At 41.6% G+C, this 27,238-nt stretch overlaps 1 protein-coding gene across 2 annotated transcripts in view; it reads right to left on the bottom strand.

Annotated features, from left to right (window-relative positions):
* The window catches only part of TMEM181 (transmembrane protein 181), a 1,372,946-nt gene that overhangs the window by 205,803 nt on the left and 1,139,905 nt on the right, over positions 1-27,238 (bottom strand). For both annotated transcript variants that reach the window (XM_044061980.1, XM_044061981.1), the window contains exon 10: positions 8,514-8,605. In XM_044061980.1, coding sequence (XP_043917915.1) covers positions 8,514-8,605 — 92 coding nt within the window. The remainder of the gene's footprint in view (positions 1-8,513; positions 8,606-27,238) is intronic.

Raw genomic sequence — 27,238 nt, 5'->3', positions numbered from 1 at the left:
GTGATACTGTTCTCTCGCTTCTCGCTTTTGCCCTAAGCTTCCTTCAACCCCTCAAATGAGATGGCAATATGTTCAGTGTCTTCTCTCTTCATGTAAAATAATATTTTCTCAGGTCATTTTTGAAAAGTTTCACTTCCTGCTAACATAGGTTATCTTATTGCCACTGTTCAAAGTTACCTCTACTAATTCCTCCTTGAAAAGGCAGTGTTGATTTTTTAGTTTTATTTCAGTTTGTTAACTGTGGTGCAGAGCAGATTTGTACGAACATTCTCAAGCTCAGCCCAGGACACATTGCAAAAACAGTCAATAGTGAAAAACATACATAAATGCATTATGTACAAACAAAACTCTCTAATTACATGTCTATCCTTTATTTCTTCTCCCTTCCAATGTACATCAACAAATGTGCATCACTGTACACCAGCCACTCCATTAACAGAAGAAACAAAAAAAACTCATGATAAAAAGAGATAAAGCCTGGAAAAACAGGTACAATAATAGAACTCAAAATGCCTTCCAGCAATTTAGAAATCTTAGAAACCTTGCAAAACTCCATGTCAAACAGGACAAGCAATCATAGTATACCATCCTACAAAACAAACATCAGAACAACCCAAAACATTTTTGGTCATCACTAAATAAACTACTCCACCATGACAAGACCACCCCTCCCTCTAAAAATAGACAATACTGCAGGCTCTATCCCCTCACAGTTTAATATCTACTTTATACAATCAATATTATCTCTCTCAGACACTAACACATCTGTCCCCCTCTCTCTACCCCTGTCCAATCAAAACCACCCACAGCTCTTCAGTTTTAGTCCAGTACCTACCTCGCTCATAATGAAGTTGCTCCTTAAACTAAAAACTACGTCAGTAGCTGTAAAGCAACTAACATTAGACTACCTAAAAATGGCCACAGAAGTCATAGCCTTCCCTTGTGTCCATACTAATTAACAGGTCCATAGCAAAAAGATATGTCCTATCACTGTGGACAAAATCCTACATCATACCACTGCATAAAGGTGGCACATCTACAGAGTTTAATAACTACAGACCAACTGCAATTCTCTCTCCCCCTCTCCAAAATATTAGAGAAATGTACCCATATGCAGCTGATGCAATACCTAACCTCAAATAACCTGCTCTCAGAAACACAACATGGCTTTAGGCCCCAGCACAGCACCACTACTACCCTACCACATTTTACCAGTATAATAAACCAACATAGAAACAATGATCTGCTTGTGTCCACCATGTTCTTAGACTTGTCAAAGGCATTTGATGCTGTCTTGTACCAGCAACAACTAATTCGACTCTCCTCAGTAGGACTTTCACAATACTCCTTTTCATGGTTACTTAGTTACCTACCTGGAAGGCAACAAGCAGTTAAATGGCAACAAACCTACTCATCCTTTCAACCACCCTCAGGGCTCTATCCTTGGTCATCCCCTATTTTATATATTTATTAATAACCTCCACACCTCCACTCACCATGCAAGTTTAGTTCAGTACACATATGACTCAGCATTAATATGGGCAGCCTCAACAATAAATAAGCTCCAAGACATTACACCCAACAATCTTTCTCCTCAGTAGAAACCTGGCTCAAAGAATCAGACCTCCTATTCAGCCCCAAGAAAACTAAGTTAATGCTTTTTACCTCAAAAAGTTGCCAAAATCAAAAGCAATCTTTCACCATAAAATCAGCAAATAATACTGTTATTGAAACTAAAATTCACAGTATACGTCTAGGCGTTATGACAGACTCAAATATGAGCACCAGGATCAATGGATTCCCTACAGATACTGCAAGAAAAACTTTAGCCACCATCTTTACTGCCAACTCTCTTATATGCCACTCATATCCTAACAAACTTTAAATATTCAAAGAAAGAAACTCTACTCCTGCTCCAATAATACAGCTAAATTTGGTACCACTCTCCCTCATAAGGCCCAACACTGTCATAGCTTAAAGTAATTAAACTGGCTTGAACTGCAAAACTACCCAACGTATTCACAACTAAATACAGCACACAAACTCATTCATCATTCAGAAAATTGTTCTGCACTAAAAAACAGATTACTGCCAAAACATTGAGCAAGAGACCTCCGTTCTAGTAACAAATTTTTACCACTCACAAATCAGTCAAATAATGTTGCAGAAGACTTGCTCTACTCCCACTATGGTACTAAACCCTGGTATAATATCCCCACACAAATAAAACTCTCCAACAATCTCAACAGTTTTAAATCACTGCTTAAACAATATCTTACCCAATCCTGGTCCTGCACATCCTCATCATAAGGTTAAGACTTTGTGTTTACTATACGATACTCTCCAAATATTCTCCTTAAACAGAATACTCTCAACCTCTCAATGAAATGGTAGAACAATTTTTATACATAACTGCTGCCTGTACAATCCACTAAAACGCAGAGGGGCTTCCTCTTAGTAACTTCCACCTCTGTAAAATCTTAGAATGTATAAATGTAACTACTGTTTGTGTATAAAAGCAAATAAAAATGCACCTTCTCTGTATTTAACTGGAACCACGTATAATGTAATATAAACAAATGGAACTTTTCTCCCTGGGCCTCCATTATAAATGAGTATTAGCCAGTTGGACTTTCCTGATAATATATATATTAAGTGGGCAGTAAATTGAGCTACTTTGTAAGATAAGGTAAGCTTGGCTTTAATCAGTGGCATTTAAGTTTGTGAGAATAGAGGAAGCATACAGGAGTGATGAAAGTAAATGGGTTGAAGCCAACATTTTCTCTGCATTGTCAATATGATTGTTGTTTGGTGCTATTGAGGGAGATGAGTGTCTGATTTGTCTTTTTAATGGTTTGCAATAAGTACAAATTTGAGACCATCAACAATTATGACACAGAGTAGCTTGACTTGGGTTACTGCTTTGATTTTAGTGTCACTGGATAAAGTATATTGAAAGATTGTTTCTGATTACAGTATCGTTTTGAAGAGAAGAACAATACTTTTGTTTTATTACAATTAAGAAGTTAGCATTTTTAACCACCATTCAACTGTGAAGAAGGAATTTTGGGTGATCTGGAATTTTGATATGGATGGGGCTGCACATATAAGAGTGCAAACATCTGCATATTGAACTATGCTTGTAAGAAGGGTGGCAGTATGCAGCTTACTTACAAAAATATTGAAAAGAAGTGATCCTAATATAAAACCTTGTGGGACACTGATGGCCAACTGGTTGAAAGGGTGAGAGCTTATGTTGTGATGAGAGGTCAGTAAGAAGATGCTGGTGGGATATGGTGTCAAATGCTTTAGATAAATCTAAGAACAGGGTAGATGCTAGTTTGTCATCATTCCTATGTTGACTTATAATATTGGTGAAATTTGGAAGAGCAGCTGACAGATTTTGGTAGGGTCTGAAACTGCTGGGTTTTGGAGAGAAGGTTGTTTGAATTAAAGTACTGCATAAGTTATGTCTGGATACACTTCTCCAGAGTTTTTGACAAAGGAGAAAGGATTACAATTGGTCTATAGCTACTATCTGCAGATACAAGCATATATACATACTTTTGATGACTAAAGTATTGGTATACTCCAGGACTGGTCATACTATGGATTTACACAAAAAGAAGCAATACTTAATGACTTCTGGAAGTCACAGCGTTATGTATGCATGGATGGATGGATGAATTACACTAAAAGTCTTTCTAGCAATACATGACATTAATAAAACTGAAGTGCCTCCTATTACACTGCTCAGATATTTTAAATATTTTATTGGTTTTATATATTTTCAATTAAAAATCTATATGATAATTTTTCAGAATTTAATGTTAGGCTGTTGAATCTACCCCATGTATTCCAGTTGCATAATGCTAGTTGCAAATGTTCATAATTTTCCTAGTTAGTACTAATGGTACCCAGTTTGAAGTCATCAGGAAATGTACCCTAACAGCACTGCCTGATATTTCAGGTCCAAAAATAAGACATTAAAAATGGCTAAGCAGATAACTGAAGCTTGGTATTTCTCTATCTGAACAAAAGATTTGTGACTAAAACCTGAAACTTCCTGTTTATAAGTCAACTTCTTACCAGTTGACAAAATAAATGTTAATACTCCGCTTGGGAATCTTGCTTCAATATACATATATACATATATATATATATATATATATATATATATATATATATATATATATATATATAGATCTCAGCCTTTACTAATATTAATATAACTTTAAAGCTAATTGAGTTAATGAAACAAGATTGACTGGCTTGTTATGAAGTCATGTTGTTAAACATCAATATGAGTTTTTTTAGATGGTCATATAGGCTACTCAAAAAAATAACATTTCTAAGCATTTCACTAGAATTTATGGGATTCGTACAAATCCATATTTAGTTGAACAGTATGTTCACATCAGTCTTTCATTTTCCCTACTGGTGGAACAAACAGACATCGAAAAATGGCTGAACAAGTAATGTAACACCTTCTGAGTTCTCCTGGTACTGTAAAAATAAACAGAGCAAAAATAGGTTTACTATCATTTAATCAGATCACACACCAGCAAATAGCGGTTATGTCAAAGGAAAACCTCAAAACTGAAAATAATGAACAAAAATAAACTCAAAATGTGGTGAGTGCAAATGTCGACTTCGACATTTTCGAAACAGTCACCACACTTCTGGGGACACCATTACTGTGCATTGCACAGTAAACATGCTTGCAGGGGGGCAAGCCCCCTTGCACCCTCCACACACCCTGCTATTTAGATATACTAACTCCGGGATCGCACTACAGTGAGGGAAAGATCCCCACTATAGTGCGAGATGTACTGAAATGTCGGTATCGACAACAGAGAATGCTGTATTGCATTCACTGTTGTCAGTTCCAACATTTTTTTTTTCCGAGATTTTGATTCAGTGACAGCCAGATTTGAAATTTTGTCAATCGCACGAACTGTCGACAAAACGATAGTAAACCACAAAAATATGTACAGTTTTGGCAGAGGGCATTTATTATAGCAATTTCTTTTCTTAGAAGTTCTTGCTACTGCCTTTAATGTCTTCATCAACTTTACTTTTACTGATTATTACTTGAAGTTATTCAGAAATGCTATAAAATGCGTTTTTAAGACTACAGGAAATGTCTTAGAATATTAGAAATATAAAAACATTTCTTATTACGGTGATTATTCTACTGCTGTCACGTCTGGGAATATTTAGACTACTGCTTAACTTGGCTTTGGGTACTTAACTTGCTATACATTCATGCTTCTTGTTATAGGAAAAAGGACCAGCAAAACAAAATGTAAATGTACTACACCAATTCCACTTTAGAATTTATTCTCTGATCTTACTGTAGTTACAATTAACTAATTTTTCTATATTTTCCTATATAGGGTCCTTTACTGCTGCTAAAGTAAATCTGAGTTAATACACAGCTATGATTAGCAAAGGACAAAATATCATGCTTTAAATAAATCCTGAGGCTGGGGTCCTTGATGCTGCCAAAACAAAAGGCAGAGGATAAAGCAGCTCTTCTGTTCCCTGAGAGGCTATCCATTTAGTACATCCTTGGAACAGGTTTTGGTAATCTCTCTCTGGGTTACAGCCAACACAGAAGAACTGAACTTTGTCTGTGGGAATGTCAACGGTGTGACCATCTCTGGTTACTTACATTCTAACAATAGTTCATCTATGGCTAAAGAAGTTAGCAAAGGTAAATCACAAACATATTTTTCAAGTTTTTAACCTATGATGTTTTCAGACTACTACTTTTTATATCCTGATCGATCTGCTATCAAGGGGGTCTTTTCTCTTGTTTGCTTCTCCTCTTTCACAGGTTTGTGGCAGTACACAGACATTAGACTGAAGAACATTTAATAATGTCGACAGTTACTCCATCAAGATCTTTTGGCTGAATTCTGCGCAAATTAATTCCATAATGACTAATGTGGATGTTGTGTATATGTTTCAGATTCCGAATATGAACGTTTTAAAGTTTTAAGATTGTTTATATGTACCATGTTTTTAAGAAACATATTTCATTGTCTCTATAGTAATTGTTTAATTTTTTTCAAGTCTTAATGAAACTTTTATTTGATGTGCCTGTAGGGGTATGATTAATTATGAGGAAGTGTAAATTGAATGGTAGAGTAGGAACAGGGAAGTGTTACAGTTTTGTGTCTTATTCTGATGAAGTCTCACTATAGACAAAAGCTCTAAATCTAATTAAAAGTATCCTTGGATGTATTCAGTCAGTGGTAATTTTTCACTGGTTCTTAAATGAAAAGTATTTGACTGAATAACTTTTCTGTTCAGCTGAAGAAGTAAGTAACTTAAGGTTTAGAGTTGGAGTATGGAATGAAGTGACTATCCATAGATTATAGAGAAAATACTTTGTATGTTTATACATATGCCCGTGCGTTGTATGTTTGCACTGAATCTATCATTCAGTGAAATGGTTATCAAAAATTTTGCAGGTGCTTTTTTATTCCTGATACCTATAAACCATCAGATCCCTCCTTCTGCATTGTTATTCATGTCTCCCAGTGTAGCTGCCTGTAACCCAAATCTCTCCATAGGGGATTCACAGTTCCCCTCCACCTCAGACTAGTCTAAAGCAGCTACATCATTGTAGGATGAATTGTTTTTGATGTAAAAGCTATCCGGTGGGAATGGGGGATGGGGGAGCACCCCTACTGCAGACAGCCACAGAGGAAGCATTTTGTATGTGTGTCAGTATGTACATTGTATGCTGAAACCTTAACATTCCAGCCCAAGCTGCAAGGAGTAGCTACCATACTAGATCTAAACATATGGGTCTATGTCAGAAGATCGAAAGTTCAAAATACTGAAAATCAAAATATCTAAAACTCAAAAATATCGAAAACATCTTGCCACCTGCACCTCCTGTTAATTATATATACCAACTCCAAGATCACACAAGAGTGGAGAAGGGACAAATTCCATTTTTGATATTCTGAGTTCTAAATATTTTGATTTTCAGTCTTTTAAACTTTCGATATTGTGAAGGGAACCCAAATATATATATATATATATATATATATGTGTGTGTGTGTGTGTGTGTGTGTGTGTGTGCACACATACTCACACATACTCTCACACTCACACTCGTGCACATTTACTCTACCCAGCTACAGCATTACATCATCATGCTGTTTTGTATGTATGCCTCTGTTTCAGCCCAGCAGCTGCTGGCAATTTTTCCCAGCTACAACTCCCAGGCTTTGCTGATGTCAGTACAGCAGACAGCCAGCTGCCTCCCCTCCAGGATGGAGAAGCTAGTATCAGCTGCTCTCTCTACTTCACCTTTACCAGCTGATTCCTCTACCACCCAGGTTGCTAAACAATCTCTGGATAGCTGGATCACAATCCGGGCTCTATTTCTCTGCTCCATGGAGTTGGCCAAAACTGGTTAATTTAAATGGGTATTGACTTTGTGGAGTCAGTTATATTGTCTTCTACTGCATGACCACTGTTAATGTATACTGCATTTTCTGGTCTTACTTTTAGAAAATTTACCTAGCATGACCATGCGTTTTTCTTTCTTTTAACAAACAGGTTTCTTAAGCCTTACTTCTTTGAGTGCTCACCCAACTCCTTGAAAAGCTGACAATCAATTTTGGTGAATTTCTGCTTAAACAATTATATCTCAGGCAATAAAACTTGTGGCAGCTTCTTTACCCAACTCAAACTTACATAATGTCCTTTACTATCAGTACTGCATTTAGGTCCCAAATATTAACTAAACAATAAAAGCAATTAACCATCACATTTCTTCAGTAATCATAATTAAAGCTAATCATTCCTTATTTAACACATTTTTAAATCATCCTTATCATACTTCTCATCTAGCATAATAGCATTTATTTCTCTCATTTATCATCTGTGGCACTTCAGATATTCTCTACAAAGTAACCCCACAATTAGTCTCCCTCTCTGTCATAACCATCCACTTTGCAAATGCTTATCCCTTCACTACTGCTCAAGCTCCCTCCATTCCTATGCTTCTGTTCAATAACCCACTAGTCCACAGACTTCTTCATTCCAACCTCCTCATGTTTCCCGCTGCAATTTCTCCATTTCCCGCTGCAATTTCTCCATTAAGGATGTAACTATTTCCCATTCCCAACTTTTAGATGCACATTAAAAAATTCCTTCTAAAACACCCTTTGCCTTTTACAGAATGTGTACCCTCATCAACCCCAAAGATCCTAGAGTCAAACTTCTACTTCATACCATCAACTGTGATCCATCCCCCAAGATACAAAGACATACACAAACCAATAATAAACCAAGAAAATGTCAAACCACCAAACTACTGGTTATAGTCTAGTTTCCAGATGTTTGAATCTTTCCAGTTTTTGATTAATAAGGAGAGCTGACCTTGGAAGAATGAAAGCTTACAGTCTTTTATGAAGTACGCTCATATAACAATATCTTAAAATTCATAACTTCTACTATTAACATACTTTTTAAATCTTACTTACGTTTGCCATATCCCTAAGGTTACTGCTGCCAGCCAAAGTAGTCCAACCAAAAAGAGCTTTGGCAAATAGAAAGTTAAACACTTCCTCTCTCCCTGAAAATAAAACAAGGGGAGAAATCAGGTTAGAATTTTTAAATGAAATAACACACACTGCGGCAGGAGTGTGTGTGTGTGTGTGTGTGTGTGTGTGTACACACACACACACACACACACACACACACACAGATCTACTTCTAAATCCCAAATTACCAGAAGACCGAGATGATAAAACTGAAAGATCTGAATCCTGAAACTTTAAAACACTGAGTACCACAATACCGAACTGTAATGTAAAGGTGAATCGGTAAGTGGTGAAATTCTGCTGTCACTTTAAGATTTCTCTTACATACGTAAAAAGAACATGGCGGACTTTACATTCCAAGTTTCTGGTGCTAGTATAGATGTTTTTGTAAGTTTTAACTGTAAAATAAAAAAAAAACAAATGGTAGTTATTGAGCGGCTTGTGTTTGGAGAGGTAGAGTTGTGTGTTTATGTTTAGCTAGAGGTGATAAGTTGAAATTGTTGATCGTTTATACTACCACAGGAGATTGCGCTGAAGTGTGAGACATGAACATTCAATGTGTAGTTGTAGTTTACCTTTTTTCACAATGTAGTGCAATCTTGGAGTTGGTATATTAAATGTCAGGGTGGGGTACACAGCCCACCTACATGGGGGGTGAGGGGATGTATTCCCCCAGCACAATTGTAGGAATACAAATACAGCAGTTTTTGAATCTGTAAATCACTGAGGTTACGCTCACTTTTGTTTAAGAGTGATATTCAATAGTATACTACTATACAGCTTATTGTTTTTAGATATGACATACTGCTGTTTGGAGATAGTTTTAAATATGCAGTGCTATTATGAAGTGTATAAGCGGTGCTTTGATGTCACATATGTGTCTGTTTTTCAGGTGTTTTGCATCAGTGTAGGGTAGGGATTTCACATTTGCTTTTCGGTATTTGTGGGACTCATAGGTTCATAGGTTGGTACTAGGCTATCAGCCCTAGGGCCTATACAAGTCTAGCCATAACATTTCCCTGGCTATTTCTTCCCACACTATTTACTTCCCTGGACCCCTGTCTAGCAGGGCGACTGAAGTGATCCCCGGGGTGAATTTCCTTTCTCCCATCCAATTGTCAAGGTTTCTTTTGAAGAGGGCCAAAGAGGCACTCTGCTTGACATGTATGGGCAATCTATTCCAGAGTCTGGAGAGTCTCTGGGTCAGGAACCTATCCCTCAAGCATGTTTTGTTTATTGTGATGACAAGGTTTAGATCCCTGGAGCGTGTGGCTCTGAGGGATTGGAATTTCTTTAAGTGTAGCATGTCCAACAGCTCTGGGTTTGACATGGCCTTGTATGTTAAGCAGAGATCACCTCTGAGTAGACAATATGCGACAGAGTATAGCTGGAGTTTTTTAAGGCGGTCAGCGTAGGGCATCTGCTTTAGGCCTGCGATTCTTTTAATGAGGTATTTCTGTGGCCTTTCCAGTTGTTGCAGATGTCTTGAGAGGTACATACCAAATGGGGCATTGTATTCTATAATGGGTCTAATGAGGGATGAGTATAGTGGGACAACGACCTTCTTTTTTCTGGATGAAAACCCCTTAGTGATGAGGTGTGCCACATAGAAGGATTTCCTGACTGTTGTGGCAATGTGGTTATCGAAGGTAAGACCACTGTCCACCTGTGTCCCTAAGTCTCTTATCACACTTTCGGTGTTTAGTGTACTGCCACCTATATGGTAATTCATGGATACATGTTTTTTCCCAAAGGGGATAACTATACATTTCTTGGCACTGAGCTTGAGTCCATGGCTCTGGCACCAAGCATTTGTTTCTGTAAGGCCCTTTTGTAGAGTATCCACATAATTTGGGGATCCAATAATGGCTCCCAGTTTGCAGTCATCTGCGAACTTTGTTAGCCAGAGTCCCCTTAGTGTTGGCCTGTACTTCAGAGAAGTAGATGGCAAACAAGAGCGGTCCCAGGACTGATCCCTGAGGTACTCCACTTGTCACTTGTCTGGAGCTGGAGTCGGCTACTTTTACAGTGTGGGTTCTATCAGTAATCCAGTTAGCAACCCATTGGGTGACGTTGGGATTAATGCCCAGCTTAGTAAGTTTAACTATTATTCCATAGTGGGGGATGGTGTCAAAGGCCTTGGCAAGGTCTAGATAGACTGTGTGGACCACCTTACCCTTGTCCATGGCTCTGGTATTTTAAAATGTCAGGATTCTGATCTTTCGGTTTTATCATCTCTTGTCTTCTGTAGTTTTGGTCTTCTGGTAATTTGGGATTTTATATATATATATATATGTATACATAAATACATACAGACAGATTTGTATATATACTTTACATACGTGCATGCTGGAGATCAGCTCCACTGCACTACTTTTATCTAGTTACAAGACTTACCTGTCGCAAACTATTTGGGCCACCCTAACAGATTACAGAGTCCAAGAAATAAAGCGCTATATGAAAGATGCTAAACTTTCTTATGAGTAAGTATACACTCAATGTGAGTAGAAAACAGAAAACAGTGTGCAACAGATACTTTTTATGTGAACAGCCATGGAATCGTAACATAATAGGAAAGGTACTGCTGCACTCACTGAGACACAAAAAGAACCACATCCGGCAGTGTCCAACATCAGTTCCTTAAATACAGTTCACTACTGCAAAAAGTACAGCTGTGTACACTTACCATAAATGTAGATGTTCGAGTGTATTCACTGTTGCAGTCATCACATTTGGGTTATCTGCCTGCAGTAGCCCTCAGCCTGATTATCAAAGTCTTTGGGTCCTGTGTCAGTTGCTGTCTCATCTTCCATGACATTAGGAAGTCAGGGGTATAAAGCATGCAGCCAATGCAATTACATCAGTTTTTCTTGCTCCAGATGGCAGGTGCCACCCTAATGGGTATATACACGGTTATACCTTCAACAAAAAAGCAAATACAACAAAAAGCTTTTAAGCATAGTAAAGGAGAGTAAAGGTATAGCCAAAATAAGTCAGGGGGCTGGAGGGAGGGTAACCAGGACTGCAACAGTGAATACACTCGAAGATCTACATTTATGGTAAGTGTACACAACTGTACTATGTTCTTCGTGTTTCACTGTTGTAGTCATCACATTTGGGTAGATTTCCAAAGCTAAGGTTGGGAGGAGGCATTTAGATAGCATTAGGACCAGCTATAAGGCCTTGCAAGACTGCAGTGGTAAAGCCAGCTCTGGATTTAGAGAAAATTGGTAAATGGTAATGCTTGGTGACAGCAGCTTCTAGGATGTCCCTGGTAGGTACACCTCTGAGAAAGGCTGTAGAGGTAGATGCGGCCCTGGTTGAATGGGGTCTAATCTCCTGTGGGATAGGTTTTTTCATGGTGCTTACAGCAGAAATGAATGCAATGGCCTATCCATTTTAGAAATGGTTTGCATTGAAATAGCCTTCCCCTCTGCCCCTGCAGCAAATGCCACCAGCAGTTGTTCAGATTTCCTTTGAGGTTTAGTCCTGTCCAAGTAAAATCTAAGTTGTTTGTGCACTTCTAAGGAGTGCAGTATCCTTTCCCCCTTTGTTCTGTGGATTAGAAAAGAAGGTTGGCAAATGAATGGACTGATTAAGAGCCACACTGGATACCACCTTGGGCATGAAGGAGGGATAGGTCCTGAGGAACACCCTGTCCACATGAAATATGATGAAAGACTCCACTGCTATAAGGGCCTGTAGTTCAGATACCCTTCTTGCTGAAGTAATTGCTAAAAGGAAGGCTGTTTTTCAAGAAAGAAATTTTAACTCTGCATTTCAGCTGGCTCAAAAGGAGGAAGAGTGAGTTTTTCCAATACAAAGTTAAGGTCCCAGGCAGGAGTTGGGGCTCTCCTGGGTGGTCTTAAGTTTTTGGCCCCTCTGAGGAACTGCTTGGGCAGTGGATGAGAGAAGGGGGTGGTTTTGTGTTGTAATGAGCTGAAATGGCTGAGGCGTGAATTTTGATTGAGGAAAAAGAAAGGCTCTTGTGAAGCATCTCAGTTAAGTATTGAAGAATCTGAGGTAAATTGGGTGCTGCTGTGCTCATCCCTTGAGTTTGGTTCCAGGCACAGAATCTTTTCCATTTTTCAGCATAAGATTTTCTAGTACTAGGCTTCCTTGCCTCCAAAATGACATCCAACACTTGTTTGCTGAGGGATGGTAATGGAGAGATTAGGAAATTAGCCAGGGTCAGGGTTTGAAGCTGAAGGTGCAGAATCTGGCTCTCCTGCTGTGACAGAAGGTAGGGGTCTGAGGCAGGGGCCATGGAGCCAGCAGTGACAAACTGCACAAGAGGGGGTATCAGTGTTGGCGTGGCCAGTCTGGTGCAATCAGTATCATCCTTGGTTTGTCCTGTTTGATCTTTAGTAGTAGTTTGGAGAGGAGAGGCAGAGGAGGAAAGGCATAAACAGAAGGACAGAACATCCACTTTCCAAGCTTGTTTGTGAGGAGTCCTTGTGCAGAATGTGTCCAATTGGTAGTTCTGGGGGGGGGGGGGCAAACAGGTCTATATCTGGGCTCCCCCATTTGTTTATCAACATGTTCAATATCTTTGGTTCCAGTTTCCACTCGTGTGGGTCCATGAGATTTCTGCTGAGTTTGTCTGCCAGTGTATTTAGTTTTCCTGGCAGGAATTGATCCTGTAGATGCACTTGGTAGCTCAAGGGCTCAAGGCTGTGTTCCACACAGCCATGGCTAGTCTGAGTACCCCCCCTTGCTTGTTTATGTACCACATAACAGTGGTGTTGTCCGTCCTTAGCATTAATTGTCCTGGAAAAATGTGGTCCTTGAAGGCTGTCAGAGCATTCTGTACAGCTAACATTTCTTTCTGATTGATATGCATATGCATTTGACTTGGGTTCCATTTTCCCTGAATGCACTTCCCTGCCAGGTGAGCCCCCCCCCCCCCATGCACAGTCTGATGCGTCTGTTGTTAGGGTTTGGGCGGCAGGGGGTAGAGTGAATGGTAGTCCCTTGTTTTGGTGGCAGGCCTCTGCCCACCAAAGGAACTCTAACTGTAGGCAAGGTATGATAGGGATCACTGCTTCTAGATCCTGAGAATGTTGACACCATAGGATTTTTAGATACCATTGTAGTTTCCTCATATGCAGTCTTGCATATGGAATTAGTAGAATGCAGGAGGCCATGAACCCCAAGGCTTGCAGTATTTGCCTTGCAGATAGCAGGGTTTTTGTGGCCATTATTCTGAAGTAAGTTGTCAAATTAATTTGTTTCTCTAGCGTGAGGAAAGCCATCTGGGAAGTTGTATTCAAGCTTGCTCCCAGGAATATAATTTGTTGACAGGGTACCAGCTGTGATTTCTTTTCATTTATGGTGTACCCCAGACAAGTTAGCACCTTCTGTACAAATGCCAGATGATTCAAAAGTATGTTCTAGATTTCTGCCTGAATTAGATTATTGTCCAGGTATGGGTATATTCGAATGTTTCTTTGCCTGCAGAATGCAATGACTGGAGCTAGGCACTTTGTGAATACCCTGGGCGCAGAAGATAAGACAAAGGATAGTGCATGTAGCCTGCTTTGAAGCATAGGTATCTTCTGCAAGATTCCCTGATTGGGATGTGCAAGTAGGCTTCTTTTAAATCCAGTGTTGCCAACCAGGCATCTTTGCCTAGCATAGGAAGTAACTGGTGAAGAGTTAGCATCTTGAATTTTGGAATCACCAAAAAGGTGTTTAAAATAGAAAGGTCCAGGATAGGACGCCAAGAGTTGTCAGGAAAAGTCTTGAGTAGAAACCTTGCCCCCTTTCCTCTTCTGGTACAGTCTGAATAGCCTTTACGCTTAAGAGAGAGTACTTGCCATTGAGCCTCTGCCCACTGATCTGGGGATAGATCTGGCCAACCGTTTGGGGTTGGTAACGTGTGGAAGTGAAATCTGTATCCTTAGGAAACTATATTTAAAACCCATTTGTCCTGGGTAATGAGTTCTCAGTTTTTTGCCTGCAGAGCAATCTTTCCCCCTAAAGGAGCAGTCAGTTGAGAAGGGCTTGGAAGTTTTAAAGTTAAGTCACTGAGACAGTTTACCATAGGGGGGAGTCTTACTACTCCCTGATTTGGAAGTGGGAGCCCCCCACTGCTGAGTCCCGTGCGTACCCTGGGACTGAAGCCTGGGTGTTCTGCTGGTTCTGGGTTTGGACTGAGAAGGCCTGGAAGAGGCTAGAGGGCCAATGCCTGCTAAATCTTGGGAGCTGTACTTGTAGGAAATCTTTAACAGTTTGCATAGATTTAGCTTTTTCCTCCATCTTTTTAAGTACTACTTCTGCTTTGTTGCCAAACAGGTGGTCCTGATTTAAGGAAGCATCCAATTTAGTTTTAACATGATCTGGCAAAGATTGCTCCTTCCAAGTATAGACCCAGTCCCAGTAACAGCAGCCCTGCAAGATGCCTCTAGTGAATCAAAACCACATTGCAAAGTATGTTTTCCAACTTGTTCAGCAGAATGCATTAAATCCTGTAAATCCTTATTTTCAGCACAGTCAGGAATCAACATCATTTTCTGTTTAAGCAATCCAATAATATGAAACTGGCAGTTTAAGGCCCTAACGGCGAAGGCTGCAGAAGTGTATACCTTTTTACCCCATCTATCCAGCGCCCTGGAATCTCTATCAGAGGGGGTAGGATTTTTGGCAGTAGTAGTCTTAATGCCCTTGGGTCCCTGTGAAATGGTCTCAGGATCCGCAGTTGGATTTTTAAAAAGGAACTTGTGAGCATCAGAAACCCTGTAATATCTATCAGGTTTTCTGGGAGCAGGAGGTAAAGAGTCAGGGGCCAAGCTAGATTCTGAAAAGGCATCATCAACAATGTCTAGTACAGGGGGGATAGCTAAAGGCCTGTGTTAACGGCGAAGGTTGCATAAGTGTATACCTTTTTACCCCATCTATCCAGCGCCCTGGATTCTCTATCAGAGGGGGTAGGATTTTTGGCAGTAGTAGCCTTAATGCCCTTGGGTCCCTGTGAAATTGTCTCAGGATCCGCAGTTGGATTTTTAAAAAGGAACTTGTGAGCATCAGGAACCCTGTAATATCTATCAGGTTTTCTGGGAGCAGGAGGTAAAGAGTCAGGGGCCAAGCTTCTGAAAAGGCATCATCAACTATGCCTAGTACAGGGGGGATAGCTAAAGGCCTGTATTGAGGCAGGAGTACGAAATCCCTAAGGCTTTTTTTAGAATCAGAGTAATCCTGGCATTCCCAGCGAAAATGCTCCCTAAGAGTATGCAAGGTTTCACCAAAAGAGAAATCCTCTGGAGGGGAAGCAGAAGGAATACAGTCCTCTGCATCAGAATCATCACAGGTAGATAAAGGTAAATCCTCATCAGATGAAACAGAAATTTCAGAATCCTGATCAGAAGTATCATAAACAAATTAAGTCCTAGGTCTCTCAGAGGGGGAATGTTGGCTTTCCCTGATTAAAGTAATAAGGTCTTCAGCCATTCTTATCATTTGTTTTTTAGGCATAGAGGCCTGATGATGCAGTCTGGGCGTCGGTTTTCTAGGCATGGTTCGAGTTTTAAGCCTTGAGGAAGAAGATGGCATCGGTTTAATATGTAAGTCAGTAGGCCCAAATACATCTTCAGAAGCCGGTGCCTGGACAGTGGCTCTGGACCCATCCAAGGTAGAGACATCCGCAGGATCCACAGTTGAAGCATCTTGCGGCATACCAGACTCCGAATGGGTCAAAGTAGAGGCCTGCGAATCTGAAGCAGTGGGTATCAGGGGCTGCGAAAGCAACTCACTGAGTACCGGCGAACTGGCGACTAGCTTAGGAGAAGCGTCGTTGGCAGCTTTGGACCTAGGCGGCCTGTCTCTGTCTTTATCTTTGCGTTTTTTCAGAATGTCGGTAGTCGGATGGCTTACTGAAGACATATCTGGATAATTAAACAGAGTACCAAAATATTTAGAAGCGTAAATATACCGACGATGAATCATTTGTTGATTAAATAAGGCACAAAACCGACAGCGAGGTATGTCATGGTCAGGGCCTAGGCAAGGAATACAGTACGAATGGAAATCTTTATGAGGTATTTGCTTTCCACAAGAAATACAATGATTGACTTTTACTGACATCAATTTAGAGTAAGAAAAAGTTTCCCCAACGGAGTACTTAGCTTTAGTTGAAAACTTCAGTTTTGAAACTCGAGAACGAAAATTTCAGGAGTCTGCCAACCGGCACTTGCGAACTGCTTCTGCTTCGGGCACCGCATGGCAAGAAAGACTGGGGTAATGGAGTCGGCTGCATGCTTTATACCCCTGACTACCTGATGCCATGGAAGATGAGACCACAACCGACACAGGACCCAAGACTTTGATAATCAGGCCGACTGAGGGCTACTGCAAGCAGATAACCCAAATGTGATGACTGCAACAGTGAAACACGAAGAACATCAGCACAGGTTGAAAATTTTGAAAATGTGTAAACTGCCACACCATTTAACACATTTAATAATGTTTATTTATAAAACAACAAAACAGACTTACTAAAAAGAGACTATGTTATAGAAATAATACTACCAGAAAATATCATTCCTTAAATAAGCAAAGTAGTCTGCTGCAGTCTACAGCTCAAGGGCTTGGTGAACAACCTCAAGGCCTACTGACCCTAGATCCCAAGTTGGAACTTCTGGGTGTCATGTAGTCATCCAATTCCTTCTTGAAGGCAGGAATTGATGAGAGGGAGATTAACTGGTATGGGAGTCTGACATACAAAGTTGTCATTTTTGGCAAGGTTGATAATTAATTTAATTTGCTGCTCTGATAGCAAATACAGGGATAAAGCTCTGACTATGGTCAGCAGATCTAGGTTCAATTAGTGGCTTGGGCAACTGATCAAGTGGCAGGGAGGGATAGCTGTGCCCTTCGTGGGGGGAGGGCACTTATTAATGATGCTCCTTAACGAGAGGTGTAGTCCAAAGAGGGAAGTTGCTCTTGGATGTAACTAATCAGAGTGGGTGACATGGAAAGGGAAAAGTGGTAAGACACATAATATAAAAAAACAAACTGAAGCACAGACAGCAGAGCCTCTAGGATGCCCTTAAAAATCACGACTGGTCCCAGCAATACCAACGCAAGTCCAAGGGAGTAGGGGTATGGCTGGTAGATCTGACATGGCCAAGGAGCACTGGGGAGCTGGGTCTGTAAAAATGAGCCCTGAAGGGACACTGAGTGATGCCTTGTGTTCAGGTCACCAGGATAGTATTTTAAGCAAAGGGTTTCAAATAGGAAAGGATCCATTAACGTTTTGTATGCCAGCAAAGGGCTCCTTTAAGAAGACCTCTCTCTCAGACAAATCCTTCTATATTCTCCAACTGTAACAGATGATGAGTTAATAGGTTACTTAACAAGGTGTAGTATTGCATAAAGTACAGCTTTGTACCTACCATAAATGTAGACGTTCGAGTGTCTTCACTGCTGCAGTCATTACACTTGGGGTTATCCTGCCGTCAGGCGGTCCCACAGTCAGCCAGAGTTCCAAAGTCTTGGTCCGGCGTTGGTTGCTGTCGCCTCCTCCCCGATGTCAGTGTGACAGGGGTATATAAGAAGCAGCCAATGCCATTTTCTTCAGTTTTTCTTGCCCCACATGTCAGGTGCCCCCAAAAAGATAGGCAATACATATTGCTTACAAAACATGCAATAAGGTAAAAACAAAACCTTCAGTAACCAGCAGATAGACCACATAGGTAGAATAGTGTAGAAAGTTATAGATAAGACCCAGCTAAAAAAGAGGGGATGACGGGTGGGTAACCAGGACTGCAGCAGTGAAGACACTCAAACATCTACATTTATGGTAGGTACAAAACTGTACTATGTTCATCGTGTTTCACTGCTGCAGTTATTACACTTGGGTTGAATCCCAAAGAGTCAGGGTGGCTGGTTCTATAGAGGATTTGGTGTGGCTATGAGGCCCTGCAGCACTGCAGTCGCGAAGCCAGCTATGGATCTAGAGTAAAGAGGCAGGTGGTAATGCTTGGTGAAGGTGTGCACTGAACTCCAAGTTGCAGCTTCCAAAATGTCTTTGGTAGGTACTCCTCTAAGGTAGGCAGTGGAAGTGGCAGTTGCCCTGGTGGAATGTGATCTAATGTTAGATGGTACAGGTTTCCCATGCTGTGTGTAGCAGAACCGGATACAGTGTCCTATCCACTTTGAAATGGTCTGCTTTGAAATAGCCTTTCCCTGTGATCCTGCAGCATATGATACAAACAATTGTTCAGTTTTTCTGAAAGCTTTTGTTTTGTCCAAGTAGAAGCGTAATTGCCTGTGTATGTCCAAGCAATGTAGAAATCTCTCCCCTTTATTCTGGGGATTTGGATAAAAAGTTGGCAAGTGAATAGTTTGGTTAAGAGCCACACTGGATACCACCTTAGGCATAAAAGAAGGGTTTGTTCTTAAAGAAACCCTGTCTTGGTGGAAAATGATGAAAGGCTCCACTGCCATTAGTGCCTGTAGTTCTGAGACTCTTCGTGCTGAGGTTATTGCCAGAAGCAGAGCAGTTTTCCACGATATGTATTTTAATTCTGCTGAATTGGCTGGCTCAAAAGGAGGTAAAGTGAGCTTTTCCAAGACAAAATTGAGTTCCCAAGTAGGTGTTGGTGCTCTCCAGGGCGGTCTTATGTTTTTAGCCCCTCTGAGGTACTGCTTTAGCAATGGATGAGAGAAAATAGGAGGATCTGTGTTGTAATGAGCCGAAATGGCAGAGGCGTGGATCTTAATGGAGGAGAAGGACAGTCCTTTGTCCAGCATCTCAGTTAAGTATTGTAGTATCTGAGGAATGTTAGGGACAAGAGGGTCAAGGCTTTGAGCCTGGTTCCAGGCACAGAATCTCTTCCACTTTTCTGAATAAGATTTCCTGGTGCTAGGCCTCCTGGCCTCCAAAATGACATCCATAACAGCTTTAGAGAGAGGTGTTGTCTGTTTGGCTAATGAATCTGCCATGCAGCCAGGTTTAAGGTTTTGAGCTAGCTGTGCAGGATCTGACTGTTTTGTTGAGTCAGTATGTGTGGAATTTGAGGCAAAATCCAAGGTGGGCCTTGAGCTAAGTTCTTTAAGAATGGGTACCAATGCTGGCATGGCCAGTCTGGAGCAATCAGAATCATCTGTGTTTTTTCTTGTCTGGCTTTTAGGAGTACCTTTGAAAGGAGAGGCAGTGGTGGGAAGGCATAAACGTTTAGGCTTTTTCAGCTGAACGAAAGAGCATCCACTTTCCATGCTTGTGTGTGATAAGTCCTTGTGCAGAATTTTTGTAGTTGGCAATTCAGTGGGGAGGCAAAAAGATCTATGTCCGAGCACCCCTATTTTTGCATTATCATGCTGAAGACTTGTGGATTTAACTTCCACTCGTGAGGATCCATGATGTTTCTGCTTACGTTGTCTGCCAGAGTATTTTTCTTTCCTGGCAGGAATTGTCCTTGCAGATGAACTTGATAAGTTAGAGCTGTGTTCCACAAGGTCATGGCTTGTCTGCATTGGGGGTAAGAATGAGTGCCCCCTTGCTTGTTTATGTACCACATTACTGTGGTGTTGTTGGTCTTTAATAATAATTGTCCTGGATGTAGAAGGTCCTTGAAAGCTGTTAGGGCATTTTGTACAGCCAACATCTCTTATTGATTGATGTGAAGATGCATTTGGTCTGTGGTCCATGTGCCCTGAATACATCTTCCTGCCATGTGTGCTCCCCAGGCGTAATCCGAAGCATCTGTTGTTAAAGTCTGCCTGGCTGTGGGAAGAGTGAAAGGCTGACCCTTGTTGAGATGACATGCCTGTGCCCACCATCTAAACCCCTGTTGTAGGCAGGGAATTAGTGGTATTACTGTTTCCAAGCTGTGAGAGTGCTGAGTCCAAACACTTTTTAGGTACCATTGTAATTTCCTCATATGCAGTCTGGCATATGGAATTAGTAGTATGCAGGATGCCATGAATCCCAAGGCCTGCAAAATTTTTCTTGCAGGGAGTTGGGACTTTGTTGCCATCGATTGAAAATACTGAGTCAGTTGTCCTTGTTTGTCTGGCGTGAGATAAGCCATCTGAGCCCTTGTATTTAAGCTGGCACCCAGGGATATTACCTCTTGTGAGGGCACTAGTTTTGACTTCTTTTCGTTTACTGTGTACCCTAGGCAAATTAACAACCTTTTTACAAATGCCAGATACTTTAGAAGAATGTCCTTGCTCTCTGCTTGAATCAGGCAGTCGTCCAGGTATGGATATATTTGAATTCCTTTTTGTCTGCAAAATGCAATTACTGGTGCCAGGCACTTCGTGAAGACCCTGGGCGCAGTAGATAAGCCAAAGGGCAGTGCAGAGAATTGGTAGTGCATTGAACCAGCTATGAATCTGAGGTATCTTCTGCAATTTTGTCTGATAGGGACATGCAGGTATGCCTCTTTGAGGTCCAAAGTAACCAGCCAAGCTTTCTTGCCCAACATGGGAAGGAGCTGCTGTAGTGTCAACATTTTGAATTTCAGAACATCCAGGTAAGTATTTAGAGTATAAAGGTCTAGAATGGGTCTCCAGGCTTTGTCCTTTCTGGGGACCAGGAAGAGTCTTCAGTAAAATCCTTGTCCTTGTTCCTGCTGTGGCACTTTCTGAATAGCTCTCATGTCCATGAGGGCTGTAATTTGCTTTTGTGCCTCTGCCCATTGATTTTGTGGCAGGTCTGGCATTCCTTTTAGCCTTGGTAAAGTGTGAAAGTGGAACCTGTAACCTTGAGACACAATATTCAGCACCCATTTGTCTTGGGTGATTGCTTGCCAGTTTTGTGAAAAAAGTGCTAGTTTCCCCCCTAAGGGAGCTGCCAAAAGGGAAGAGCTTGGCATTGGAAGGGGGGAGTCATTAGGACCGTTTCCTGTAAGGTTGTGACTTGTCCTCACCTCCTTTTGGGGTTGAAGCACCCCACTGTAATGGTCTCTAAGAGCCTTGGGGCTGAGATCTGCCTCTTGGGCGTCTGTATCTGCCTCTTTGTGGCCTGTCTGACACTGGAAAGGACCAATTTTTTGTAGGCCAATTCCTGCTAAATCGAGGTGGCTGTACCTGTAAGAAACTGTTTGCATAGATTTTGCCTTATCTTCCATTTTCTTTAATACCTCTTCTGCCTTAACATCAAATAAAATATCTTGCTGTAAAGGAGCATTCAATAATTTTGCCTTAACATGATTTGGTAAACTTTGTTCTTTTAACCAAGCATGCCTTCGAATCACAGATCCCGTAACTGCTGCTCTACAAGAAGCCTCTAATGAATCAAAATCACATTGCAAAGTATGTTTTCACACTTGTTCAGCTGCATGCAATAAATCCTGCATTTCCTTATAATCAGGTTGTTCTGCACTTGTACTCATTTTCTGTTTTAACTGAGACAGTAAATATTGTTGATATTTAAGCATGTGAAACTGGCAATTTAAAGCCCTCACTGCTAAAGTTGCAGAGGTGTAAACTTTCTTCCCCCATCTGTCTAATGCATTAGAATCCATGTCAGAGGGAACTGGATTTTTAGCCATGGAAGCCTTTACCCTTTTGGGACCCTGGGAAATAGTTTCTGGGTCAGCTACAGGGTTTTTATAAAGAAATTTGTGAGAGTCAGGGACTCTGTAGTACCTGTCTGGCGTGACTGGAGCAGGGAGTAAAGAATCAGGATTTAAACTGGATTGAGAAAACACATCATCCACAATATCCAACATTGGCGAATAGCAAGGGGCCTGTGTTGAGGCAATGAAAGAAAGTCTCTGAGCCTTTTCTTGGATTCTGAGTAATCCTGGCCCTCCCAATGGAAATGCTCCCTCATGGTATGTAAAGTTTCCCCAAAAGAGTAATCCTCAGGAGGAGAGGATGAAGGAATTGATTCTTCAGCATCAGAGTCCAAATAGGGGGTTAAAGAGTATTCCTGGTCTGAAGAGGAATCAGAATATATAGAAACCTGGTCAGAGGAATCATAGTCTGTATCCTGCCTAGGCCTTTTATCAGGAGGGGGATGGGAACCCCTGATCAGAGTAATTAAGTCTTCGGCCATTTTGAGCATCTGTTTTTTAGGTATGGAGGCCTGTCCAGGTGAATGCTATACTTGCTTCTTTGTCTTTTATGTAGTTTTAGACTTGGCTGTAGATGCAATGGTAAGTTGTGAAGGTCTGAAAACACCCTCAGAAGCCGATGCCTACTCAGCGGCTCCGGACCGATCTGAAGGGTTAGTCTCCGTAGGCCCAATACCTTGAGTATCCAGAGGCCTAGGCACCTCCACGTGGGAGTCGGTCGTGGCCTGTGGCTCTGAGGTAAGGGGTGTCAGGGGCTGCGAAAGCGCCTCACTGAGAACCGGCGAACCAACGACTGGCCTAGAAGAGGCTTCGTGGTCAGTTTTGGGCCTCGGATGCCTGTCCTTATCCTTGTCCTTGCATTTTTTGTGAATTCCGGTCATCGGTTGTTCCAACGACATGGTGTAATTAAACCTTCGTCCAAAGTACTGGCGAGCAAAATCAAACCGACGTTTAATAGTGCGTTTGTTAAATCTAGCACAAAACCGACAACTAGTGACATCATGATCTGGGCCTAGGCATGGAATACAGTAAGAATGAAAATCCTTATGAGGTATTTGCTTCCCACAAGAAATACAATTATTAACTTTTACTGACATCGGTCTGAGGCAAGAAAAAGTTTCCCCAACGGGGTACTTAGCTTTATTGAAGACTTCGGTTCTGGAAATAGAATTTGATATCTCAGGAGTCGGCCGACCGGCACTTGCGAACTGCTTTTGCTTCGGGCACCGTGCGGCAAGAAAGACTGAAGAAAATGTCGTCGGCTGCTTTTTATATACCCCTGTCGTACTGATGTCAGGTAGGAGGCGACAGCAACCGACGCCGGACCAAGACTTTGGAACTATGGCCGGCTGCGGGACCGCCTGACGGCAGGATAACCCCAAGTGTAATGACTGCAGCAGTGAAACACGATGAACATCTTGCCAGACTGAGGAGGTATTAAGTGGAAAATTACCTCTTGGGCATAACTCTCAACTACATACAGAATTGGTTGGGCAGCTCCATATATTTTGCAGAAGGCTGCTTCTATATGGGTATCAAATGAAATGGCATCATCTACAAAGGCTGCTGTGAAATTTTGCTATTTTATGGCACTGCATCTTATTGCTTGTGGCTCTACATTTGTTTTAGTGTGACTGCAGAATGTGCTTGGTTAATTCTGAATATCTGGATTGGGTAGTTATTTTTTCATTGACTTCACTTACAATCTTCAGTGTCTGGCAAATAAGGAAGCCTCTTAACTGTTCTCTCACATTTCTTGGGTATCAGTGGCTTTACATAAGGCATTCCAGAAACAAATACACTGCTAAAGGCTTACGAACGTGTGTGTGGGTCACTGCAATAAATTCATGTCTGTTACGTTTGCTGATGAATGTGAAACTTGAAAGATCAAACACAGAAGGAGTGAATACATAACAGTATGACCCATTTAGCACCCATGTATTAATGTTATACAGTGGTTAAGGCGCTCCGAGTGAGTAACATTTAATTTTCCAGGGAAAGGGGAATGGGATGGTGCATTCCATCTGTAGATGGATCATACTAGTCAGCCTTACTATGAAGCATTTACCAGGGTACTGGAAAACTGACTACACCCAACAGTCAATGCTTAATTCAGGAGGAACAATGTGGATTTCCCTGTGCTATGGAAAGTACAGTTTTGTACCTACCATAAATGTAGATGTTCGAGTGCTAATACAGCTGCAGTCATTACAGATGGGTTCTCCTGTCGTCAGGCGGGTCCTCGGTCGGCCGAATTACAAAGTCTAGGTCCGGCGTCGGTTTAGTCGCTTCTTCCCTGACGTCAGTGCGACAGGGGTATAAAAGAACCAGCCGATGCCATTTTCTTCAGTCTTTCTTGCCCCAGATGTCAGGTGCCCCCAGAAGGAAGGCAATACCTAATTTTAGATATATGTACATATATATAATGCAATGCAAAATAGTCAAAAAACAGTAGTTGCAAGCAAATACATCATAAAAGAATAACCCCAAACAGGTTGTATGAGAAGGTGTAGGCCTGTACCAAGAGGGGAAGGAGGGAGGGAAACCTGGACTGCAGCTGTATTAGCACTCGAACATCTACATTTATGGCAGGTACAAAACTGTACTATGTTCATCATGCATACAGCTGCAGTCATTACAGATGGGTAGAATCCCAAAGCTACGCAAGGGGTGGTAGGCACTAGGTGGAACTGGGAGGAGCCAGAATGCCCTGCAAAACTGCAGTGGCAAAGCCTGCTCTAGTTTTGGAGTATAAAGGTAGGTGGTAGTGTTTAGTGAAGGTATGCACAGAACTCCAAGTGGCTGCTTCCAAAATATCTTTGGTAGGAACTCCTCTGAGGAAGGCTGCAGAGGTAGCTGTGGCCCTTGTGGAGTGGGGTCTGATGCCTGCAGGTACAGATTTACCATGAAAAGAGTAACAAAAACGTATGCAGTGGCCTATCAATTTTGAAATTGTCTGTTTGGAAATTGGCTTCCCTTGAGCTCCTGCAGCGTAGGACACAAAGAGTTGTTCTGATTTTCTGAAAGGCTTTGTTCTGTCCAAATAGTAACGCAGCTGTCTGTGGATGTCCAAGGAATGTAGCAGCCTTTCCCCTTTGTTTTGAGGGTTAGGGTAAAAGGTAGGTAAGTGTATGGCCTCATTTAAAGCTACCCTGGATACCACCTTATGCATAAATGATGGGTTGGTTCGTAGGGAAACTCTGTCCTGATGGAAGATGATAAAGGGCTGCACAGCCATGAGGGCTTGTAGTTCCGAGACCCTACGAGCTGAAGTAATAGCCAGAAGGAAAGCTGTTTTCCAGGACAAATATTGCAAATCTGCTGAGGCAGCTGGCTCAAAAGGAGGCAAGGTTAACTTTTCTAGAATGTAATTAAGATCCCAAGCAGGAATTGGTTGTTTCCTTGGAGGTCTTATATTCTTAGCCCCTCTGAGGAACTGTCTTAAAAGTGGGTGAGAGAAAAAAGGTGGATCAGTGTTGTATTCTGCAGAAATGGCTGATGCATGGATTTTGATGGAGGAGAATGAAAGCCCACTGCTTAGCAGCTCAGCTAGATACTGTAATATTTGAGGCAAATTCAGTTTTCCAGGATCCTGGCCCTTTTTCTCATTCCAAGCACAAAACCATTTCCATTTTGCGGAGTAAGCTTTTCTAGTAGACGGCCTTCTGGCCTCCAAAATGACATCCTGCACCTCCTTGGAGAGTAGGGTCTGCTGTGATGTTAAGGAATCTTCCATGCGGCCATACGGAGTGTTTTCAGCTGCCTGTATTGAGTCAGAAGAAGAGGCATTAGAGGTAGGGTCCATGGAGGAGAATGCGTCAGGCTCCTCAGGAGCGGGTACCAGTGTTGTCTTGGCCAGTCTGGAGCAATCAGAATCATCTTTGGTCTGTCTGATCTTGCTTTTAAAAGCACTTTGGGCAGTAGAGGAAGAGGTGGGAAGGCATAAACAGTCAGTACTGTCCAACTGAAAGACAGAGCGTCCACTCTCCAGGCCTTTGGATGAAATGTCCTTGAGCAGAATTTTGTTAATTGATGATTTTTGTGGGAGGCAAAGAGATCTATGTCTGGCCTTCCCCACGCTTGGATTATCTCTGCAAAAACTTGAGGATGCAACTTCCATTTGTGTGGATCTGTCATATTTCTGCTTAGGTTGTCTGCCAGCGTGTTTTCCATGCCTGGCAAGTACTGTGCTTGAAGTTCGATGTGCAACTCCAGAGCCATGTTCCAAAGTGACATGGCCAGCCTGCATAGGAGGTATGAATGTGTTCCTCCTTGTTTGTTTATGTACCACATTACTGTGGTGTTGTCTGTCTTTATCAATAGTTGACCTGGATGCAGAAGGTCTTTGAAAGCTATAATAGCATTTATTACTGCTAGCATCTCCTATTGATTGATGTGAAGGTGCTTTTCCTTTTGGGACCATTTGCCCTGAATGCACCGGTCTGTCATGTGCGCCCCCCAGGTGTAGTCTGAGGCATCTGTTGTGATGACTTGATTTGCTTGAGGCTTGCAGAATGGTAGACCTGTGTTTGTTTGGCATGCTTGAGCCCACCATAGAAATTCCTTTTGCAAACATGGAATTAGTGGTATTATTGTTTCCAAACTGTGGCTGTGTTGAGACCATAGGTTTTTTAGGTACCATTGAAGTTTCCTCATATGCAACTTTGCACATGGGATGCGTAGAATACAAGATGCCATGAATCCCAGAGCCTGCAGGATTTTCCTTGCAGTAAGCCTGGTGCAATCTGCCAGTGTCTTGAAGTATTGAGTTAGTTGCCCCTGCTTCTCTGGTGTAAGATAGGCCATCTGGGTGTTTGTGTCCAAGTTGGCACCCAGGAAAATTATTTTCTGACATGGCATTAGCCTGGATTTCTCTTTGTTGACTGTGTATCCCAGAGAATTCAATAACCATGTTACATAAGCCAGATGTTCCAGAAGTATATGTTTGCTGTCCGCTTGGATCAGGCAGTCATCCAAATAAGGGTATATTTGTATCCCTTGATGTCTGCAGTAGGCAATTACTGATGCCAGGCATTTCGTGAATACTCTGGGCGCAGTAGATTCGTGAATACTCTGGGCACAGTAGATAAGCCAAAGGGCAATGCAGAAAATTGATAGTGGACTGAACCTGCAAGAAAT

Source organism: Protopterus annectens, chromosome 1.part0 (genome assembly GCF_019279795.1).
Source record: "Protopterus annectens isolate FY-2018-M chromosome 1.part0, PAN1.0, whole genome shotgun sequence".
In the NCBI taxonomy this organism is placed as follows: domain Eukaryota; kingdom Metazoa; phylum Chordata; order Ceratodontiformes; family Protopteridae; genus Protopterus; species Protopterus annectens.
This window is presented reverse-complemented; position numbering and strand designations above follow the sequence as displayed.